The sequence below is a fragment of the Lynx canadensis genome, chromosome A3 (assembly GCF_007474595.2).
Source record: "Lynx canadensis isolate LIC74 chromosome A3, mLynCan4.pri.v2, whole genome shotgun sequence".
NCBI classification, from domain to species: domain Eukaryota; kingdom Metazoa; phylum Chordata; class Mammalia; order Carnivora; family Felidae; genus Lynx; species Lynx canadensis.
Genome location: NC_044305.1, coordinates 72,006,955 through 72,030,450, shown reverse-complemented (window position 1 = coordinate 72,030,450; position 23,496 = coordinate 72,006,955). Strand labels below are relative to the sequence as shown.

The following is a 23,496-nucleotide window of genomic DNA, read 5'->3' as shown; positions in this document are numbered from 1 at the left end:
TTAAAGTGACAATTCCATTTTCTGAAAGGTGATGGAGGGATTTAGTTAATCTACAAAGTTATATATGGTGAAAGTAAATAATGATGTTATCTCCATCTCCTCCACATATGTAACGCCTCCTCTTCCACCTGTGACGTTTTGTGTTTTATTGAACAAAACCTGACTTATGAATGACTATGTATACTAGCTTATTTGATCCACCCATAAAATATTAAATAAAAATAAAAGCTTGGGGTGCCTGGGTGGCTCAGTTGTTTGAGCGTCCCACTCTTGATTTCAGCTCAGGTCATGGTCTTGTGATTGTGGGATCGGCCCGATGATGGGCTCTGTGCTGAGTGCTGAGCCTTCTTGGGATTCTCTCTCTCTGCCTTTCTTCCACTTGTGCTTTCTCTGTCTCTCTCAAACTTAAAAAAAACAATAAAAGCTCAATTCCTTTTTACAGATGAAAATTTTAGAGAATTTCTAGTATTTTTTCCCCATAATGCATTGGATCATTTTGCCTGCCTGTACAACCTACTTTAAAACCACTGGCATATGAAACAAAGCCTGCGCTAGGGCATGTAGTTGAGCATGGTTTCTCTCTACCCCTGCCAAGCAACTGAAAAAAAATGTAAGTCATGTCACCATGGCAACATATTTTGAAAACTTTTACTTCAACAACTCCTTATATAACATCCATATACATGATAGTTTATTTCTTTGTTCAAGTGGAAATGCAAGCACTGGTAAATAAAATCACTCAACACTAGGAAGGGAGTATAAAATCAGATCCTAATGGCACCTGGGTGACTCAGGTTTTTTTTGTTTTTTTGTTTTTAAGAAAGGTTTATTTATTTTGAGAAAGAGAGAATGTGTGCACATGGAGGAGAAGCAAAGAGAGAAGGAGAGAATCTCAAAAGCCGGGTCTGCACTGACAGAGATTCTGAAATCAAGAATCAGATGCTCAACCCACTGAGCCACCCAGGCCCCCATGACCCACTGTTGATTTGGGCTTAGGTCATGATCCCATGGTTCATGAGACTGAGCCCCGCTTCAGGCTCCATATAGAATTAAAACATTAAAATCAGATCCTAGGAAAGCTGATATTTCATTTGCAACTGTGATTGCATATCCTATTTATTCAAAATTTATGTCTTGATTTTCATTCTCCTAAAAGGTAATTTGGCCCGATTATGTACTAGGAAGTTTGAGAATTGTCAGAAATCAGGTAAAGCCTTTGTATATCAGACTGAGTGAAAAGCTTACTATTCAGGTAACTGAAATAATTTCTTGCCCTTTGTTGTTAAGTCCCTTTTATCAAGGACATGAAGATACAAAGTAGAGCTGGGCTATAGGCCCCATCTAGTGGTGACTCGAAGAAAAGCAGGTAAAGCTAAAAAAAGAAAGGAAAAGTCCTGTATTCTTGTAAAGATGAGCTACTAGTTATTTCCCTGAAACCCTAATAAGGAGGGTTAGAATGTGTGAAACTGTTAAAGGTCAAGTTCCTAAGTCGGTGATTTTCACTGGAGAATATATTTAAAGTCAAGTGGATCACTCAGGAAGCATATTTGAAGCGCAGATTATGCTCTGCTCTAAAGGATCTGATTTAGTAGGTGTGGAATAGCATCCACCTTACTAGATTTCTCCAAGTACAATAGGCATACCGTAGCTGAGCCCTTTCTCCTACCTATTAGGAACTCAGCTGCTTCTGCGAAGAGTGGCAGAGGAGGAAGCAGACTTTAGAGATCAAATGAGATTTCATATAAGGGACCCAAGATTTAGAAGGAATATGGAGAGCTGGCCTAGCCCTTCCTAAACAGGTTGAAGCTGTTAGCCCAGACAGAAAGCCAACTTACTTTTAAAAAAACATTTTATTTTGAAAAAATTACAACTTCTATTTTTAAGAATCTTCTTCAGTAAACTATCCAATACAGTTTTTTAGATCTCCGCCCCCCCCCTCCCACTTCCCCTTTTTAACAGAAGAGTTTGGCCTAAATATTCTGTGTCTTCTGGCACTCAACCTTTCACAACCCTCATGCCCTCCCTCCTATACCTATTATCCAAATGTGGGTAATTCTATTTGTCTTAATTCATTGATGTAAGAAGTACGATTCTAATTTACTAAAGAAATAGATTTTGACAGCTGTGGTCTCTGATCTTATTCTATTAATAGGAGACAAGGGCGATATTAGGAAATAAAGGAACTCTTACTGGGAACCTGGTGTCTAGTACTGGGCCCGGGGTTTTACATACAGTAAAATGAATGCACTCTGCAACCCCCTTTGGAAGGACGCAGTCTCTCTACCAAAGAGGAAGCGAGTCTCAAAGAGGTTAACTGATTGGTACAGGATCACACAGCTAGTAAGCTAGAGAGTATGTGGACTTCAGTTTGAGTGCAAAGTGTGTGCTTTTTCTCTATGGGTGCTGCTTCACGTGAAAATCTACAAACAGCCCTGCAATAATCAATTGCATTAACCATTTCTCAAATTAAAATATCTTTCTCCAGAACTACTGAAAAGGAGGAAAAGTATCTTATAGCTACTTTTCTTTCCTTATTTAGATATGTACATCCAAAATACAATAAGATAATGTGTGCAACATGGGGATGGAGAAAATAAAGGAAATGAGTAATCTGCCATTGACTACATGACAACACTGCTTGGGAACATTTTATTCACTTTAAAATAAATATTATGCTGTGAAACTGTCCAGAACTAAAATCTGTAGTATACAGTAGGCAAATACAAAGGATGGCCAGCACAGTGCGTTTTGTTGGGAGTAAACCATTCTAAGTCAAAAGAGAAGGATCTCTGTCTATACCAGGTACACACCTTGGGGGGAAAGAAACAGATAAAAGTTCCGAGAGCAACAATCTATTACAAATAGAGTTTCTTGAGATTAACAGAGGTGAAGAAAACTTAAGTGTTGTGAGGCTCTACTATGTGCCCAGTTTCTAGTCTAACACCTGGTAGTTGCTAAATAAAAATTTGTGGAAAGGATTTCAGGCACTAGAATTTACATATTTTACATGGTCTCCCATTTAAACAACCTACTATCAATTTCTTTCTTCATTATCTTTAGTTCATTAACTAGTTATATATACTATAATTTACATAATCTATTATTTAAAAACTTTCAATAGGCACAACAATTATGACATTTCATTAGGCTGGACTCTAAACTGCTTGGATGAGATTATTTTGGAATCACATTATCCAAGCAAAAACACGATCGGATCATAAGACATGACAAAAATGAAAGAAATGAGACAACTATCTGCCTTAAGAAGTTTATCCATAACCTCTTATATACACATTTATATTCACAAAGTGGTTGAGAGTCCTTTTATACGATCCTTTAGATGAGATCCAATGGCTGAGAACTCTATGAGACACATACATGGTCAGACAGAAATCATCATGACTGTCAATGATCTTTCTCCAAACTTTATTATCCTTTAGTTGGGGAGAGAAAGAAGTCCATTTTCATCTGCTGTATCTAAGATTTTACAGATCACCGGAGATTCAACCTAAAGAACAAAATAAGAAAACCTTAAAAAGTTGTTAAACTGAATACTTACTTTATTCGGTAGTCTTTTGCTATGTGAATCCATGTATATAAAGTTGTTAAATGTATATTCACAGAAGTATAATGATTAATAATATCAACCCATAAATACACAAAGCTCAATGAACTCTGACTAGGAAAAATACACAGAAAGCTAGTTAGGCATCACATAACCAAAGGTAGGACCATAAAACTTCTAGAAAGAAATACAGCATAATATTTTCATGACTTTTGGGTGGCAATGTTTTCTCAGAACAAAATAAAGCATTTGCCATAAAAGAGAAGTGCATAAAATAAACTTTATCAAATAAACCAACTTCTGCTCATCAAAAGACATTAAGAAAATAAACAGGCAAGCCACAGATTGAGGAAAAGAATGTGCACTATAAACAAAGACCTCATACCCAGAATATATTTGAACTCCTAGAAAAAAGAAGATAAACAATAACAATAAAAATGGGTAAAAGACAGACAGATGACAGACTTTCCTTGACCAAACTAAGGTTAGGCTCCCCTGGTCCCTTTCGTAGGCTTCTTTTTGTACTTGTGCCCTGTCTTGGGCCTGCTGAGTCCAGCTGTAGTAAGAATCAGTGTGGAGAGAACCCCACACTCTCAAACATCTAATCATCCTCCGTATCTGCTCAAATTCCTCGTCTCTCACATTTGATGGCTGGTCATCCTGGCCTGTCTTCAGCAATTAATCCTATCAAGTCAGTTTATGTTGATCTCTCCTCTTAGTAATTTTCCATCCATTGAAACTCCCCTCCTCCACCTTCTGTTTGGCTGTATATCCTGAGCTGTCTTTGCTGTAAGTGGAGTTAAGCTGGATCTCTCTTCCCTACTATAGTCTTGACACTTACTGCCAATAGTCCTGAATAAAGACTGTTTGAGTAAGTGTCAGAATTTTCTTTAAAAAGACTTGGCTAGACATTTCACTAAGATCACATGAAAAGGTGCTTGCCACCATTTTCCATATGGGAAATGCATATTAAAATGACTAAAATGGCTAAATTTAAAAGAGATTGAAAATACCAAATGTTTTTGTTTTTGCATGTAGCTTTTTTTGGGAGGGGTATTTTTATTTAATTTATTTTTTAAATTTACACCCAAGTTAGTTAGCATATAGTGCAACAATAATTTCAGGAGTAGATTCCTTAATGCCCCTTACCCATTTAGCCACGCCCCCTCCCACAACCCCTCCAGGAACTCTCTATTTGTTCTCCATATTTAAGAGTCTCTTATGTTTTGTCCTCCTCCCTGTTTTTATATTATTTTTGCTTCTCTTCCCTTATGTTCACCTGTTTTGTATCTTAAAGTCCTCATAGGAGTGAAGTCATATGATATTGTCTTTCTCTAATTTCGCTTAGAATAATACCCTCTAGTTCCATCCACGTAGTTGCAAATGGCAAGATTTCATTGATTGCTGAGTGATACTCCATTGTGTGTGTGTGTGTATACCACATCTTCTTTATATATATATATATATATATATATATATATATATATATATATGTATATACATCACCTCTTCTTTATCCGTTCATCCATCGATGGACATTGGGCTCTTTCCATACTTTGGCTATTGTCGATAGCGCTGCTATAAATAGTGGGGTGCATGTGCCCCTTCAAAACAGCAGACCTGTATCCCTTGGATAAATACCTAGTAGTGCAAGGACTGGGTCGTAGGGTAGTTCTATTTTTACCAAATGTTGATAAGGATGTGGAGCAGCTGGATTCTCACACACTACTGGTATGAGTGTAAAATGGTACAGCCATTTGGACAGCTATCGGTAAAAGTTAAACATTATCTAATCTATGATTCAGCAATTCCACTCCTAGTACTTACCCAAAAGAAATGAAACTACAGGATTACAAAGCAACTTGTAAAAAAATGTTCCTAGCAGCTTATTTACATGATAAAAAATGAGAACCAACCCAAATGTCTTTATAGAAGAATGGATCAGCAAATGTGATTTACTTATACAACTGACTACTATTCAGTAACAAAAAGAGAATGAAGTACTGGAGTGACACGGGTGAGTCTGAAAACATGCCAAGTCAAAGAGGGCAGGCATAAAAAACTGTATACTATATGGTCCCATTGGTAGGGAATAAAAAACCAGGCAAAACTGCCCTAGAGTGTGAGAAATCAGAAAGGGGTATCTGTGGGGGTTGAGGGGTATTAACATAAAAGGGCTATAAAATTTTTTTCTGCAGTGATAAGATACCTTGTTTGGGGTGATAATTATATAGGTATAAAATTATCAAAATGTATCAAACTCAGCACTTAAGATCTTTGCATTTTATTTTATGTAAATTGTACCTTAATAAAAAGATTTTAGGCTTTACAGAGATAGCATGGGGATTATATTACATTTTGGACATTACTGAAGGTCCTTTCTAGACTTAATGCTAAAAATCGAAACATGTTCCCAAAATGAATTCCTGAGTATTATTTTTTACTTACCCCAAGGATATACTGACAGGAGTGAGGCTCTAGCATATATACAGTAACAGCATGAGGAGAATCTGATTCTTTACACCTAAAACAGAGAGTACTTTAAAGTACTGCCCAAACCATACAAAAGTATTTGTGTTTTCCTCTTAAGCTATAAAAAACTTATCTCCTGTATAATTTAATATAATACTGATATCATTTAACAATCATAACTTACAAATAAATAATTATATTAAAATAATTTTTATATTTTATTTTTAAAAATGATTTTAAGTTTATTTGTTTTGAGAGAGGGAGAGAGAGTGCATGCATGCACGCAAGCGGGGTAAGGGCAGTGACAGAAGATGAGAGAATCCCAAGCAGGCTCCTCACTGTCAGCCACACGGGGCTTGAAGCCACGAACCATGAGATCATGGCTTGAGCCAAAATCAAGAGATGGACACTCAACTGACTGAACCATCTTTTTCTTTCTCTATCTTTTAAAGTTTCTTTCTCTCTTTCTCTCTCTCTTAAGTAATCTCTATACCCAGTGTGGAGCTCGGACTCACAACGCCAAGGTCAAGAGAGTGGCATGTTCTTTTGACTGAGCCAGCCAGGCACCTTAATTAATATTTTAGAATAAAGTAATAATTTTTTAAATATGTTTACTTAGTTTTGAGAGAGAGAGAGAGAGAGAGAGAGAGAGAGGCAGAGTGTGAGCCAGGGAAGGGCACAGAGATTGGGAGACACAGAATCCAAAGCGGGCTCCAGGCTCTGAGCTGTCAGCACAGAGCACAGTTTGGGGCTCGAACTCAAACCACAAGATCATGACCTGAACCGAAGTCGGATGCTCAACCGACTGAGCCATCCAGGCGCCCCAGAATAAAGCATTATTTTCATATTACATTAATCCATATTATTATGCAGAAATATAAATGTGTTTATTCACAATTATATTTCCTATTTATGTAGACTTTTTCACACTGGATACAGATTAAAGAGAAAAGCATAAAGCACAAGTTGATGGTCTAACTTACTTTAGTTTTACAGTCACCTGTCTTGGCTTGTCAGTTATATCACAAATATCTCCATTCCCATAAAAATGTGACACCATCCTAAATCAGAGAAACAAACAAGTTCATTCATTCAGAGTAAGTGTCATGTGGGCTGGTGGTGATAAGAAGATGGTTAGAGGGAGCAGTTTTGCATTAGTTATAAAATATTTTTAGGGTCATGTTACAGAGAAAATGTTTCAGATTCTATAAGGAGACTATAAAACTGAGATATTTCAGAGTGATTTACCTGATAAGAGTAATCTTCAATTTGCATATTATCTACCTGTATACAAACAGTTAAGGTTAAATTGCTTTTTAAAAAGTCTTTTTGAAGTTAACCATTTCCTCAGCCCTGTATATTGTTTACTTTGTGGAACAATTTTCTCTCCTTCCCATCCTTCAGCACTTTTTGGTCAGCCCCAAAAGTCAGCACGTTCTGTTTTTTTCTTTTTCATTGTTTATTTATTTTTTGAGAGAGAGAGAGAGAGAGAGCAAGCAGGAGAGGGGCAGAGAGAGAGGGAGACAGAGGCTCTGAAGCGGGCGCTGTACCATTAGCACAGAGCCTGATGTGGGACTGGAACCCACACACTGAGATCATGACCTGAGCTGAAGCCGGACGCTTAACTGACTGAGCTATCCAGACACCCCAAACTTTTTTTTTTTTTTTTTAAGATTTTATTTTTAAGTAATCTCTATACCCAATGTGCGGCTCAAACTCACAACCCCAAGATCAAGAGTCTTGTGCTCCACCAGCTAAGCCATCCAGGTGCCCCAAAGTCAGCACATTCTAAAATAGAGTCTCTCAATACCATGTTGCTAGGACAGACAAACTTAATGCCCAATAAAGAGAAAAGAATGGATAATTTAAAACTTGCCAGGCAAGAGACTACAAGGAAAACTTAAGCTTAGCTATTCTTGAGAAATAAGAGATTAATTTATTTCTGCTATAACAAGATATACCTATATAACTCAGAGAAGATGTGAGGTAGTTTTGTAAAAAGTCACTGTTTATTTTCAACCATAACCTCACAAAGGTAAAGTAACAAAGGAACATGCTAGCGGATATTTTTTTTATTTATTTTTATTTATTTTGAGAGAAAGAGAGCGCATGTGAGTGGGGAAGGAGCAGACAGAGGGAGAGAATCCCAAGCAGGCTCTGTTGGTGGGGGGAGGGAGGGAGCCTGAAGTGGGGCTCAAACTCATGAGCCTGTGAGATCATGACCTGAGCTGAAACTAAGAGACATTTAACCAACTGAAGCATCCCGGTACCCCTGGAGCATATTTAAGTAGAATTAACTAACTTAAAGAGGTAAAGATTACACATTAAAAAGGGAAATGCTTTATAACAACAGTCTCAGACTTAATATGTGGAATTGAGCCACTGTGTCCATCACGACCGCCACCACTCTCATTACCATGCCACCACCACTGCTAAAGGCAGCAGCCAAAATTTATGGCATGCTCTTTGCAGGTATAATGCGTTACCTAAATGACCGTGTTTAAATGTTGTAACAATCCTATGAGGCAAATACTAGCAGACAAGAAGAGTGAGATTTAACAAGATTATGTAATCTGCCCAAGGTAGTAAGTGAAGAGCCAGTATTTGAATCCAGGGCTCCCCATTTCTGAAACTGTGTTCTTAACTATTACCTTAGGAAAAGAAAACTAATTTAAAAGATGTCCCTTAAAAAAGTGACCAGAGATTTTACCTAAGTGTTTCAATTTTACGTTTTTCAATATTCTGAGTTTTAAATATTCTACTCATCAGATCCAAGGACAAATAAAGTTAATCTTTACCTGACTGTCTGGGTACCATCATCTTGAAGGTGATAGGCTCTGGCAGTATTCTTCTTAGCCCATTCAATATGCTCTTCTTGGTTCCATGTCCCCACAACCACAGAGGTTTTCCCACTATCCTTGTCCTGATATATGAAAAATACTTGTGATAATGCATTCTTCATATTATCAAGTAGACATTTATGCTGATGGCCTGCCTTTAAGTTACAGTCCTTATCTCCACCTGCATACTGGGTGTGTGTGTTTAGATGTCAGTCAAACCTGATGAGTAGAAATCTGAGCTCACTATCTTCTTTATTCTTTGTTTCTCTGAATAATGAAACTGCTTTCTGGTCAGGCTAGCACCAAATGCAGTTATTTCTATTTCCTTCCTCTCCTACATTATTTTCCTGGGGATGTTCTTGGCTTCAGAATCTTCCTCTACATTTCCAATGCTAATATTTTACCTCCTCAACCAAGAGTTTAATCACTTATACCTAGATGATACAACTGCATACTACTGTGATTCTTTTTTCTTATTTTAAATTTTTGTGAGAGAGCACAAGCAGAAGAGGAACAGAGAGAGGGACAGAGGATCCAAAGTAGGCTCTGCGCTGTTGACAGAAGCAAGCCTGATGTGGGACTGGAACACAAGAACTGTAAGAGCCGAAGTTGGACAATCAACTGATGAGCCACCCAGGTGCCACGCTACTGTGATTCGTAATTAAATATCCTATATCTTTTTACCCTGCAGCCACAATGAACCTATCTTCATTGTACTTCTACCCTTTCAAATGCCAATCTTTAAGTTATACTAGTATTCATATTATTCATTTGACATCATGCTTATTTCTTTATCAAGGACTATTCACAAACCCCCTTCCCCATTCACATTTTATTATTTTTTATTAAATTTTTTGCTTTATTAGTATTTATTTTATTTTTTAACTTTATTTATCTATTTTTTAAAACTTCAGATAGCGCAAGAGGGGGAGAGGGGCAAGGAGAGAGAAAATCCCAGGCAGGCTAAATACTCAGTGTGGAGCACAACACAGGGCTCGGTCCCGTGACCCTGAGATCATGACCTGAGCCAAAACCAAGAATCTGCTCCTCAACTGACTGAGCCACCAGGTACCCCAACTTTTGTTATTTTTTAAACAGTAACTATATACTATCTTATATGCGGATCTCCTTCCTTCTCTCTCCTTTTTCTTTCCTCTCCCCTCCCTTCCTGCCTTTCTTTTCCTTCTTTATATTTTATGCCAGGCACCATGCTGAGCACTAGCATACAAGGGATGAGTAGGATTAAAAACCCTTAAAATGGCAGATGAACTGGGCAGAGCCACTGCTACCAGCAGAGCTGACTGCTTAGTGGAAAGAAAGAACCATTAACAGTCTTTTAGCAACTGGACTATAAGTTAATAGATAGAGAGGGACTGGAGCCATATGGTGAAGTGTTTAAGGAGGCTGGATATGGAACAACACTGCCTTGGTTAGAATTCTGGTTTTATCAGTTACTGCCTATGTGGTTTTAGGCAAGCTACTAAATTATTGCTTCTGTTTCCTACACGTTGGAATAATAATACTCACCTCTGAGGGTGGTTATGAGAATTAAATGAGGTAATATGCATACTTAGAACAGTGCCTGGTATACAATGAACATTATATTTGTCAGCTACTATTATTTTTATATCTCCCAAAGCTCCTAGTAGCGTCCTTCGGAAAGTTCTAAGTTATATAACCTTGGGCAAAATAAGTCTGATAAAATCTAGTGCTGGCAAGTGTATGGGGAAAAAAGCCATTGTTATTGAGAATGTCTTCCAAATGTTCAGTATGCGTATATTTTGACCTAACAAGCACACTGCTAGAAATGTGCCTTGTGAGTATGAGATACTTCATGAATATGAATGTGGTAAACTTGCAAAAGTTTACCAACAAAACTATTTATAAATGCTCACTAAAATGCTACTACAGAAAAACTGGAAACAATTCAAAGGTCTGTAGAGATCTGGCTAAATATATTGTGGTATAGACATAATGCTCTGTAGATGCTGAGAAGAATGAGATCAGCTGTTGCTGTTGTGGAAGATCTCCAAGCCACTAACTGAAAAGAAACAAATGCAGAGCATTGTGTTAGCAGATGCCTTCTGTCTAATACAAGGTTATACCAACATTTACATGTATGCATTTGGTTTCTTGTGGAGGGTTAACTAAGAAAACACCAAGAACAATTACTTTAGGAAATGGGACAACAGTAGACAAGAATTTTACTATTCATTCTAAATTTCTGGTATGTATTCCTTTAATTTAAAAAAAAAAAAAAGCCATCATGGAGCACCTGGGTGGGCTCGGTCAGTTAAGCGACTGATGTTGATTTTGGCTCAAAGTTTGTGACATTAAGCCCCCACGTTAGGCACTGCGCTGATAGTGCAGAACCTGTTTTTGGGTTTCTCTCTCCCTCTCTCTTTCCCCCTCTCTGGCTTATGCTTGCTCTCTCTCTGTCCTCAAAAAAAATAAACTTAAAACAAAAATAAATCCCCTCTTCACTAGCCATGCAAATTTGAAAAAAATGAATAAATTTTCTTAAAAAAAAAAAAGCCGTTGCACATTATCTGGATTGTAGTAGGCAATTTTTTTTCCTATTAATAAATATTACTAAAAATAAATAAAACATTTATAAAGCAGCAAGAATAAATGGGAAGAAGAGTAAAATGGCACTTCTTAGGTTTAAGTAAAGAAACAAATTTCCTAGTTTATAGGTGCCTCATAAATTGGGAATGATTAAATGTGGAAGGTGAGTTGATGATCTTTCCTGGTATGGTCTGCTTTGGAAATTAAGAGTGGCTCAAACAACTCAAGAGGGCAAACACAGTATTTTCTAATTACTAGTTATTATTTCTTTGGAGGAATAAAAACAGCCTTTTATCTCCTGTCAGCAAGGTAAATATTTATTAATTAATGTTGTCTTCAAACAGTTGCTTACAGGGGCGCCTGGGTGGCTCAGTCGGTTAAGCATCCGACTTTGGCTCAGATCATGATCTCGCAGTCCGTGAGTTCGAGCCCCGCATCAGCTCTGTGCTGACAGCTCAGAGCCTGAAGCCTGCTTCAGATTCTGTGCCTCCCTCTCTCTCCGACCCTCCCCCCATTCATGCTGTCTCTCCCTGTCTCAAAAATAAAATAAACGTTAAAAAAAAATAAAAAAAAATATTTCAAACAGTTGCTTACCAATGTACAACTATGACAGATAAATTTAATAAGGGCTGAAGTTCAGAATTTGAACAGCTTGGCTCAAATGTGGGAGAATATGCTATCTGATTTATAAATTAGAAAAAAGGAAGAATCAAAAGCCAATAAAACGTACTTGATTTTAAACTTAAATCATATGGTATGTTCTTTAGCTGAGAAACTTGCTGTATTTATCCTATTTTCCTAGCCTGAGACATAATGTACTATCTTATTATTCACTTTGTTAATTTTTTTTGTACTTGTTAATTTAAAGAATTATAATTACTAATTTCTCGGGTCCCAAGCTAACGAGGTTAGTCACAATAGCTTATTATTCCTCCAGAGTCACAGTAATACAAGAATCTGAGCAATTATAACAACCTTACTTTAAGATGGTTGACTTAGTAGGGCACCTGGGTGGCTCCGTTAGTTAAGCATCCGACTTTGGCTCAGGTCATGATCTGATGGTTTGTGGGTTTGAGCCCTGTGATGGGCTCTGTGCTGACAGCTCAGAGCCTGGAGCCCGTTTTGGATTTTGTGTATGTGTGGTCTCTCTCTCTGCCCCTCCCCCCCTCACACTCAGTCTCTCTCCCTCAAAAATAAATAAACATTAAAAAAAGAAAAAAAAAAGATGGTTGATTTACTTAACACCAAGTTTTCCATTTTCTGGAACTTACAGACACTTTGAAGTATTTTCATATTTAAGTCATTTCATAATTAAAATGCCATCTCCCCTCTTTTTTTTCACAAAAGATTTTTAAAACTTTATCTAGTGGTAGAATGATATAAAGGCTATTCCATACCTCATGATACTGATGTACATGTTTGCCATAGCAGAATTCATATTTCCACCAACCAACACCCTACGAGAAAGCAAAAAGATCAAGTTAAATATAGAGAATGGGGGATTGGGGTCTGTCTCAATATTGCAACATGACAGTGATGGGAAAAAAAATATATATAAACAAATATATATACACTATATATAAACATAAAAAAATGATACTAGCAACAATGTGGTTGAAAATTAAAATAAAAAAGTTACTGAGAATTACTGAGAAATAACATTATCTGGTGAAAGATGGTAACTACTTATAATGAGCATTAAGTAATGTACAGAATTGTCAAATCACTATGTTATAGCACCTGCAACTAATATAACATTGTATGTCGACTACACTTCAATAATAAAAAGAGAAATTACTGAGAAATACTAATTTAAAAAGAAAAGGAGTATAGCTGCTGTATTGCCTTAGTAAAATAAAATAAAATGAAAATTCCACTTAGTGTATTTCCCACTGTAACTACTAGTCTATTAAAGGCAAAATTTAACCTTTGTAGATGTTAACTCAAGTTTTAAATGTGATTGATACATAACCAAAATGCAGACCATACAATTTTTTTTATGCCATATAATCTCTGATGCCCATTCTACCAATTAACCCAAATCACACATGATTTATTTATATATACATAATTTCTGTCAAGTAAAGGTCAAGTTTTAGCTTGTGAGTAAAGAGAACATAATGGCTACAAATTAGATTATATAAGATGCAGAGAGAAAATGTCTATTAGGAGGCTTCCAGAATCCTGCCATTTCTCTACAGATGAAAACTTTTTCAGTGCTGCTAATGGGTCCTGACTAATTAACATACAAGTGAAGGCTGTAAGATAAATATTTAAACCAAAGGCTCACTTCTCACCCCATGAAAGCAGTAAGAACCACTAAGGAACTCTTTTATGAGTTGGTCATCTGTCAATTTGGATATGTGGGTTGTTCCAACAGTGAGCATAGGCTGAGAACCAACAGCAATGGGTTTGTGGATTGCTGGAAATCTCTCTTCTTTGGTTGATTGCAACTCTTCCTAAAATTAAACACATATGTTTAAGGGCTTCTAACCATACTTATTTTTTTTTTCAGTTATGAATTTATTATTTTTAACTATAGGAAATTTGGAAAATAAAAGTTGTCCTCTCATTTTTAATGTGTTGTCAAAAAATGAATTTTGCAACACTTAATACAATAGAGAAAGCTCTAGACAAAGGTTATTTCCATCTACCGGTTAGGGATATGATGGCCATTCTTAACATACAGGGATAATTTCCATCTCATATGTTTTGTCTCCTTCTTTTTTTGATTTTAGCAGCTAGAATTATTCTAGTGCAAGTACCTAAGCTAAGTAGTACTCTACCTTACTAGAAATACCACAAACACATTACATACACACAAATACAAACAAATATACACAAATGCACATCATAAACTTCCTTGTTAAAAAAATATTGCTAATGAAACTGTAAAATTCCACAATTTTCTCGAGTAGAGTTTGACGGTATATACTTTATTATGTACTTACCTATTTGTGCTTAATTAAGTGCTTACATTTGACCTGTTTCTAGAAATTTATTCTGAGTTAATGATCACCATTGATGGGTGCAAAGACTTAGCTTCAATGACATTCAGTGTGACATTCTTTATGTTAGCAAAAAATTGTGGACAACAAAAATATCCATACCAGTAAATTAATTAAATAAATTTTGGTACTGTAAGCAATGGAATATTTGAGATAATTAAAATAACACTATAGATTACTTTATGACATAGTTATATATAAATAATATACTGTTAAGTGAAAACAAGTGAAAATTTTTGTATAGATATATACACACATGTATACAGTTTGGTCCCAATTATTATTATTAAAAAATTTTTTTTAATGTTTATTTATTTTTGATAGAGAGACAGAGTATGAGGAGGAGAGGCGCAGAGAGAGGGAGACACAGAATCCAAAGAGGCTCCAGGCTTTGAGCTGTCAGCACAGAGTCCTTACGCGGGGCCTGAACTCACAAAATGTGAGATCATGACCTGAGCCCAAGTCAGACGCTTAACCAACTGAGCCACCCAGGAGCCCCAATTACTATTATTATTTTTTAAAGCAAGAGTGTTTAAGCTTATTTATTTATTTAGGGAGAGGGAGGGGGAGAGAGAGAGGGGAGGGATAAGAGAGAGAAGGGAGAAGATCGGAGAGAGAGAGAGGGAGAGAAGGAGGGGCGGGGAGGAGGGGAAAGTGAGAGAACTCGCCAGCTAGCCTCAACCTGTGCACGTGTGAGCAAGGGGAGGGGCAGAGAGAGAGACTACCAAGCAGGATCTGTGCTGTCAGTGTGGAGCCCAACAAGGGGCCCAATCCCACGACTGAGTTCATGACCCAAGGTGACATCAAGAGTCAGACGCCCAACTAAGTGAACCACCCAGGCACCCCCAATTATTTTTTTTAATGTGTATCAAAAAAAAAAAAATCCCCCAAAAGACTGAAAGGAAGTTCACTAAGGTTTTAGCCTTTTGAAGTATTTTGCTACTTACTAGATTTTGTCTCTATACTTAGTTTTGGAAAATGTGGTTACTATGGGTAAATAAAAGAAGCAGGGTAAAGAGGAGCTGAATGGGAGTAAATATGAATATTAACTATAATTATTAACATGCAACAGGACCTGGTTGTTGTCCTGAAGGACTCTGCAATTCGGTTATGGAAGATGCCCAATAGGGTTCAGGGAACAGCAGATTCACAGAGTAGTAATGATTCGAACAGATTTTGATGAAGAATGAAACATGAAGACTTCATCAAGAGAAAATTTTAATTCTTGAAACATGAATAATTTGTGATTTATGTGAATGTCTGTATGTATTTTGTGTTTGTGTGTACCTATGCATGTGAACCTGAGGAAGACATAAGAGCAAAGATGTGGGGGCCCCTGGATGACTAAGTTGGTTGGGCATATCTGATTCTTGATCTTATCTCAGGTCATGATCTCATGGTTTGTGAGATAAAACCCTGTGTCAGGCTCTGCACTGACAGTGTGGAGCCCGGCTTGGGATTCTCTCTCTGCGCCTCCCCAGCTCATGAGTGCATTCTCTCTCTGTCAAAATAAGTAAATAAACATTTTAAAAAAGCAAAGATGTGGGGTGCGGCATAATATTTAAAACTGAAGAGATAGGCAGGTACTTAATGATAAAGAAAACTATGTCATGCTCTATCATCTTCTAGATTTTAGACAAAAATATGGCATGATCAGATTTTTAAGCAATACTGTAGCAGGGAAGGAATAGTAAGAATAAATCCCGAGGTGTGGAGCCACGTTAGAAGTTGAAGTAACCCAGTGCCACAGATGAAGAGAATCTAAAGGAATGACATAAGTGGGGTAGAAAGAATAGTTATGAAAGAGAATAATGAGTTAGAATCCAGAAGTAAACTATGTTTTGACTGTGAGTGGAGAGAAAATGAATCTAGATCAGGATTAAAGGAGTATACCAATTAAAACTGAATAATTTAAAAAATTAAAAAGAGTTCCAAATAAATGTATAGTGGACATGGTATCTCCTTTTCACCTGCTGTAGTTGCCATTCATCAACTATGTTTTCTTCTTCTATCTTGGCTGGTAGGAGTCATTGGATGGTTACTCTAGAAACCCATGACCTTATCCTTTCTCTCCTCCAGTATTACAGAAGAACAAAGATTGCCAAGATGGCATCTTTACTTCTTTGAAAGGACCTTGGATTTTATGTATAGACTTTCTACATTCAGAGCATTCTATGCTCCTGGCACTGTTTTAAGTGTTGAGTATTAAAAATGTAGCAGACATAGTCACTGCTCCTAAGGAGCTAAGGTCTAACAGACTAAGCTAATTACTTAGAATACATGAGACCTATAGTAAGGTTAGTGAGGAAACACATTAATAATGCACAACGAAACCTCTAGCTCAGGTAGGGGAAGAAGTAAAAAGAATAGAAGCATGACCATTTATTATTCCTTCTTGTGGACACAGCATCTACTTGCATTTCTAAGAAAAATTATTCCAAAAAGCGATGGTGGTTTTTGTAGTAGCATTTAGAAATTCATAAAATGGACTCCTTATAGTCCAGTTATCTTCAAATTAATGCAATAACAACAAAGCCAGCACGATAACAGCCTCTGTAAATTTACTCCCTATTAAAGGCACGATGGACCCATGCTGTCTTTCATTGGTACAAGCATTTAGCAGTAATATTTGTACCATCCAAATTTGTACCATCTTTAGGCAAAGAAGATGTGAAATGGTATATAGAGACGTTAATCATTATTAAAAAATTTTTTTAACGTTTATTCATTTTTGAGAGACAAAGAGAGCATCACATAGCATGAGTGGGGGAAGGGCAGAGAGAGAGGGAGTCACAGAATCCGAAGCAGGCTCCAGGCTTTGAGCTGTCAGTCCAGAGCTCGACATAGGGCTTGAACCCATGAGCTGTGAGATCATGACCTGAGCCGAAGTCAGATGCTCAACCGACTGAGCCACCCAGGCGCCCCCACATTAATTATTATATCCAGAGGATTGTCAACAATAGTTACTATAGCCTGACACTCATGAATACAGAGATTACACCGATGTGAAAAGCTATATTACAGAGTAGAATGGGCTTGGATATACTCACCGTAATACAAGGGGCAACTGTGCTATATTCACACTGAATGTTGCATGTATATGCCTAGTAATTCAGGCAGTATCACTATCGCATTAAAAGACATGCACAAAGAGATACACGCATTAGATGGTCCTGTGCCCACTGCAACCAGTAGTTATCAAACTGGTTTAGAGTCTGAGGGAGATGGTGGCAAAAATTATTACTCCATTCTTGGTTGTGTCAACATAAGTCTCTTTTCTTGCTGTCTGTACTGCTGCTGTGGTTTATGCCTTCAACTTGGACAAAGAGCCCCTACTGCAAAGAGCCTTTTTCTGCTGGCTCAGGGAATATCATGGAAAAGCTGGGTGTATGAGACTGTAAGGGCTGGATATATAGGGTAGAGTGTGTGGGCTAGAGTAATGTCACCTTGGACAAATCTGCCATGATGACCCCTCTGTTGCCTGAAGCCTCCTGGAGGCTCCACTAATGTTTCTTCTTGTTCAACCACACCTTTAGGTACACCTATGGGGCAAAACTTCCTTCATCTGCCCTGGCGATATGACAATGATGCACACCTATTCTTTTTTTTTTTTAAATCTCGTTAGGACTTTATCTAGTAGGTTAACTAGCAAGTAGTTTCTCTACTCACACCTATTCCTAAACATTCTGGGCGGTCCCTCAGCATGTACTGGTAGCTTCTAGGGCTATAAAAAAGGTTTTGCAGAAGGTGGGATTGTGGAGATCTATTTGAATTGCCACAGCCCAAAAGGTTTTGTCCATAAGTCCTCTTAATAAACCATTTCTTGTGAAACTGAACAACAAAAAACCAGGTACGACATGAAACCAAAATTCCTTTTTTTCTATTTTTCCTTTGTTTTAGTTTTTATTTAAATTCTAGTTAGTTAATGTACAGTGTGTCACATTAGTTTTAGGTTGAAACCAAAATTCTGCTAGCCAGATTTGAATTTTTGTTTAAAAAAGAAGAAAAATTCATTATGATAAAGCTTAACCCAAATTTAAAAGGCAAACCAGGGGCACCTAGGTGGCTTAGTGAGTTAGGCATCTGACTTGAGCTCAGGTCATGATCTCACAGTTCGTGAGTTTGAGCCCTGCATGGGGCTCTCTGCTGTAGCTCAGAGCCTGCTTCAGATCCTCTGCCTGCCTCTCTGTCCCTCCCCTGCTTGTGTACCGCTCTCTCTCTCAAAAACAAACATTAAAAGAGTAAATAAATAAAAGGCAAACCATATGCTAAATATCAATTTAAAAAAAAGTTACATGTAATAAACTAGATTTATAGGGGCGCCTGGGTGGCTCCGTCGGTTGGGCGTCCAACTTCGGCTCAGGTCACGATCTCATGGTCCGTGAGTTCGAGCCTCGTGTCGGGCTCTGTGCTGACAGCTCAGAGCCTGGAGCCTGCTTCGGATTCAGTGTCTCCCTCTCCTCTCTGCTCCTCCCCCGTTCATGCTCTGTCTGGGTCTCAAAAATAAATAAACATTAAAAAAAACAAAACAACTAGATTTATAAAAGATTGTGGAAAAAAAGATCAGTTTTAAATAACTCTTTACCTACAGTATTACCTAAGGTTTTCATATACAACACGTATTCTAGGATCTAGGGTCTAAAGATTCTAAGTATTTTGAAATACTGTAGCTTTTCACTGTATTTCTTAAAAATAATTATTTATTTAAGTAATCCCTACATCCAATGTGGGGCTTAAACTCATAACGCAGAGATCAAGATAGAATGCTCTCCTGACTGAGCCACTCAGGCGCCCCCATCTGTAGCTCTTTAAAAATACTTTTTCTCAAATGGCATACTAAAAACATTAATTAAAGGAAAGTAAGCTGGCATTTCTTCCCTGAAGAGTAATTAAAGTTGGGATTTGTGAAGCATTTTGATTGAGCTGACTGTTAAGTACCTGTCCGTATTTAAATCACTATTAGGGAGAAGACCAGAAGAGAAATCCATCTCCAGTCTTTTAATTGAGCACTTTAAATCAAACGCTGATTAATGTTAAGATAATTTTCTTTTCCTATCAGAATGGCAGTATTCACAACCATCAGAGTCTAGCAATAATTGTACAATGAGTACTCAAGAGAAAGGGAAGAAAGAGTTTTGGAGCGGAATGTTAGTTATTAGTTAATGAAACCATTGTTAAGTACCCACAGAATACCAGATATCGCGCAAGGAGCTGGAAACCCCAAAGTAATAAAGCATACCTTGTTTTCCCTTGATCTTAATGTAAGAATCATAGGAAAACAATTTTAGCTATATAAGTGCTATAATGTAAGACTGAATAAAGTATAGGACCAAAGAAGAGGAAACAGTGATCTCTTCCTGGGGTAGTCCATTAGAAGTCCTGGCTCATTTGCTCATTTGCAAAAGAAGTGACATTGCTTCGAAAATAATAGGGAAGGTAGGAAAAGGGTCATTGTGAGAGATATGAATCTGAGAGTACTTAAAACGTTATTGGCTATGTCCAATGAAGAGATGAAAAGCAAAGATAGCATAGAGCAGTGGTTAAGAGGACAGGTTCTAAAACCAGATTGTTTTGATTTTCATCTCTAATCCATCATCTGTCCCTTCCCTTCTCTGAATCCCTCAATTTCCTAATCTGTTAAGGAAGATAATAATAGCAATCTTGGAGGTTGCTGTAAGCATTACACAATAGCTGTTAAGATTCAACACATGTTAATTATGTGATTGTGGTTTAAGTTCAGGGGAAAGGTCAACGTTGAAGATGGACATTTGGAACTCGTGAGCATATTAATGGAAGTTGGTAGAGTGGGCCTGGATGAGCCCACCTAAGACTACAGACACTAAGAAGAGAAGGCAACCACAGATAGAACTGTGATTCAATATTTTAAGGGGGCAGGAAGCAGACAAAGATTAGTTCACAGGAGAAAAGAACCAGAATAAAACAGAGAGAATGACTTCAAGTAAAGGCAGAGGAAAGTTCAAGCTGCAACTGTTCAGTGTTTTATGTGCTAACATCAAGTTATGCATATGTCCAGTGAATTTAGAACCAAAAGACTGCCACTGACCTTAATAAGAACACTTTTAGAAGAATGATGTTTTGATGACATATAGCAAGGAGTTGAAGAATAAATAAAGCAGTAGAAGATGCGTTGTAGTCTATTTCTTCAAGGGGCTCATCTGGTAAGGCCAGTCAACTAGCTAAAAATTAAACTTAACTATAATTAATAGGATGTCAAACTTTAAAATGAAATCATGAGAGTGAAAGAATGATAAAATAGTTTCTGAGAAGCACTAAAATAAGGAAAATAATTAAAATCAATTAAAAAATGGAATTTAAGGTGTGCCTGGGTGGCTCAGTCGGTTGGGTGTCCGATTTCGGCTCAGGTCGTGATCTCACAGTCCATGAGTTTGAGCCCGCATCAGGCTCTGTGCTGACAGCTCAGAGCCTGGAGCCTGCTTCGGATTCTGTGTCTCCCTCTCTCTCTGCTCCTCCCCTGCTTATGCTCTGTCTCTCTCTGTCTCAAAAATAAATAAAAACATTAAAAAAAAATGGAATTTAAAATTTTGAGTCAGAAAATAATTAACTACTATGCTATTGGAATCATTAAAATATTGAAATATGCTCTGAAATTTGGAAAAGGAAGCACCAAGAAAATACTGTTAGATAATTCTCCTACCTCTTTATTTCTCCTGAAAGGCACTCTTAGGATTTCTTCCTGTTGTTCCAATTGTCTCAGAGTGAGGGGTTTAAATGGTGATCCTGGCAGTGATTGGCAAAATATGTCATTCACAGGAGATGCTCTGAATCTATTTGGTAAGAACAAAGCATTAAAGCTAAGCCTATGCCACTTTAAAGCATGTGTGCATTTCATGTTTAAAATATTGAATCCATGTCCTACCTATATTTAGGATGATTGCACAGGAGTGGTGTCAAAATGACAACTTCATATTCACAAGTTGTAACTTCAGCTACTGAAAGAATTTCATGCTTAGATTCAGGATGACATATGTACATCACAGTACTTGATCTGGGCCGGTTCTGTTTCAAACTACAAGGTGTACCATTTCCCATTCCCACAGGATAGTAGGGTGTCATCTGACCTTCGATATTTTTAGTGGGAATCTTAAAAAAAAAAAGTACAAGACAGACTTTTCATTAGAAATGGAGGTGGGGGTGAGGATGGGAGAAGCACTTTTTTTTTTTTTTAAAGTTTTTTAATGTTTATTTATTTTTGAGAGAGAGACAGAGTGCAAGCTGGGGAGGAGCAGAGAGACAGGGAGACACAGAACCTGAAGCAGGCTCCAGGCTCTGAGCTGTCAGCATAGAGTCCGATGCAGGGCTCGAACTCACGAGCTGTGAGATCATGACTTGAGCCGAAGTCAGATGCTCAACCGACTGAACCATCCAGTGCCCCAAGAAGCACTTATTCGTAAAGGAAGAAACTACATTTTATTTATAAACCAACATTTATAAAGGTAACATTTCCATATTTTCTATATATTCTTCCTCTAACATTCTTTTGATTCCTGAATTCTTATTTGACCAAATACATATTTTCAGGGCTAGTTTACTACAGTAAAAAAGGGAAACTTTTATTTGATGCTAAAATTAAGATATTAAGTAAATGTACATTTATATAAAAGAATAAATCTTGATTGATATGAATTGTTTTCAAGAGTTGTAAAGAGACTAAGATAAAATACAGGAACTTATAATACTGGTCTAGTCAGAGCTTTCTATACTAAACTTCTAGTGAAAGCCTGTGTTACTCTTTAGATTCTAGAGATGTGAAGTCTATTTTGTCAAAAAGAGGGGCTACAGAGTAAAACCCATCTTTTAAAACAGGAATCTCAATACTGTACTTGTTCATCAATCTGCTTACTTTTTCCCTGTCATTAATATTAAGAGACATACTTTTCAGTGTAAACTCCTATCTCAATCTATTCAAAGCCAGTAAAGGACAAATGAAGAAATTTTCATTGAATGGAGGAATAAAATAGATCACCTCAGAAGACAAGGATTATTAAGAGCTAGCGCCTATATTTTATTTATGTAAACCAAAGAAAAGTCCAATATAATGGGCCTAAAAAAATTGTTAATAATATCCCCAAGCAAGCTCTTTGGAGGCAGGGAGCTCATCTTGTATCACTTTGGTACCCTGTCAGTGCCATCTCCAAAACAGGAAATAAACAAATGTTTCTAGGGACAAATATTTTGATACTTCTTGTAAGCTGTTTTCATGCTACTATCTAGAATTAGAAAATCCTGGGTTCCGAGGCAAGCTTTGAATTTACCAGCTTTCTGAATTTGACTAAATTCCAATTTTTGCCATTTGTGAAAGGAGAATAATAATACATACTCAAAGGTTGGGGGGAAAATTAAGCATTACCTCTTGTTACATGCCTGGCACAGTACCTGGCTTATAAATTGGGGCTCAGTAAATGTTAGTTTTCTTCCCTTACCCTTTTCTTCCTCTTCCTTTATCATTTCACACTTTGAATTCCATCTTGCTATCCTCCAGAGCCACAGTAAATAAATATTTATCTCAAAGGTAGTCTGCAAAATTAAAATTTTAAAATAGCAATGTTTTGTGTGTCTATGCTTAGCTTATCAATTCCCCCCAAAGCCACCCTTTTCAAGTTACAGGCATTCCTTTGAAGGTCTTTGCCATTTCACTTTATGTCTAATAGAAGTATCGTTATGATATGAAACCACTTCTAGAAATATCCTCTATCAATAGGTTATATAACTCTATGGGAGTGCTTAGGATTCAGAAAGCATTCCTTGAACTATAGGGGCATTTAAAAATTGTGATTAGGTACCCTAAGGAATCATTCTTTTTAAACAATCCTATTTGTCAGTCATCAATTATGCATTCACATTTGATAAACACTTATGAAGTGCCGATATTATGTTTGGCACTCTGCTTTGCATTGTGGGGTAAAGAGATAAAAGACAGTCCCTGCTTTGAAGATGCTTGCAGTCTGGTAGCTTGTGTAGTTTATCTGTTTTACCCATGGGAGATAGAGACCAAACAAGGGGA

General features: G+C 37.2%; 1 protein-coding gene across 1 annotated transcript in view; it reads right to left on the bottom strand.

The window, feature by feature from the left end:
* Positions 1-2,622: 2,622 nt before the first annotated feature.
* Positions 2,623-23,496, bottom strand: part of ERLEC1 (endoplasmic reticulum lectin 1) — a 31,234-nt gene continuing 10,360 nt past the window's right edge. The window contains 8 exon segments of the mRNA XM_030310576.1: positions 2,623-3,508; positions 6,014-6,089; positions 7,021-7,098; positions 8,836-8,960; positions 12,843-12,902; positions 13,743-13,904; positions 21,130-21,259; positions 21,352-21,575. Coding sequence (XP_030166436.1) covers positions 3,437-3,508; positions 6,014-6,089; positions 7,021-7,098; positions 8,836-8,960; positions 12,843-12,902; positions 13,743-13,904; positions 21,130-21,259; positions 21,352-21,575 — 927 coding nt within the window. The 3' untranslated portion in view covers positions 2,623-3,436.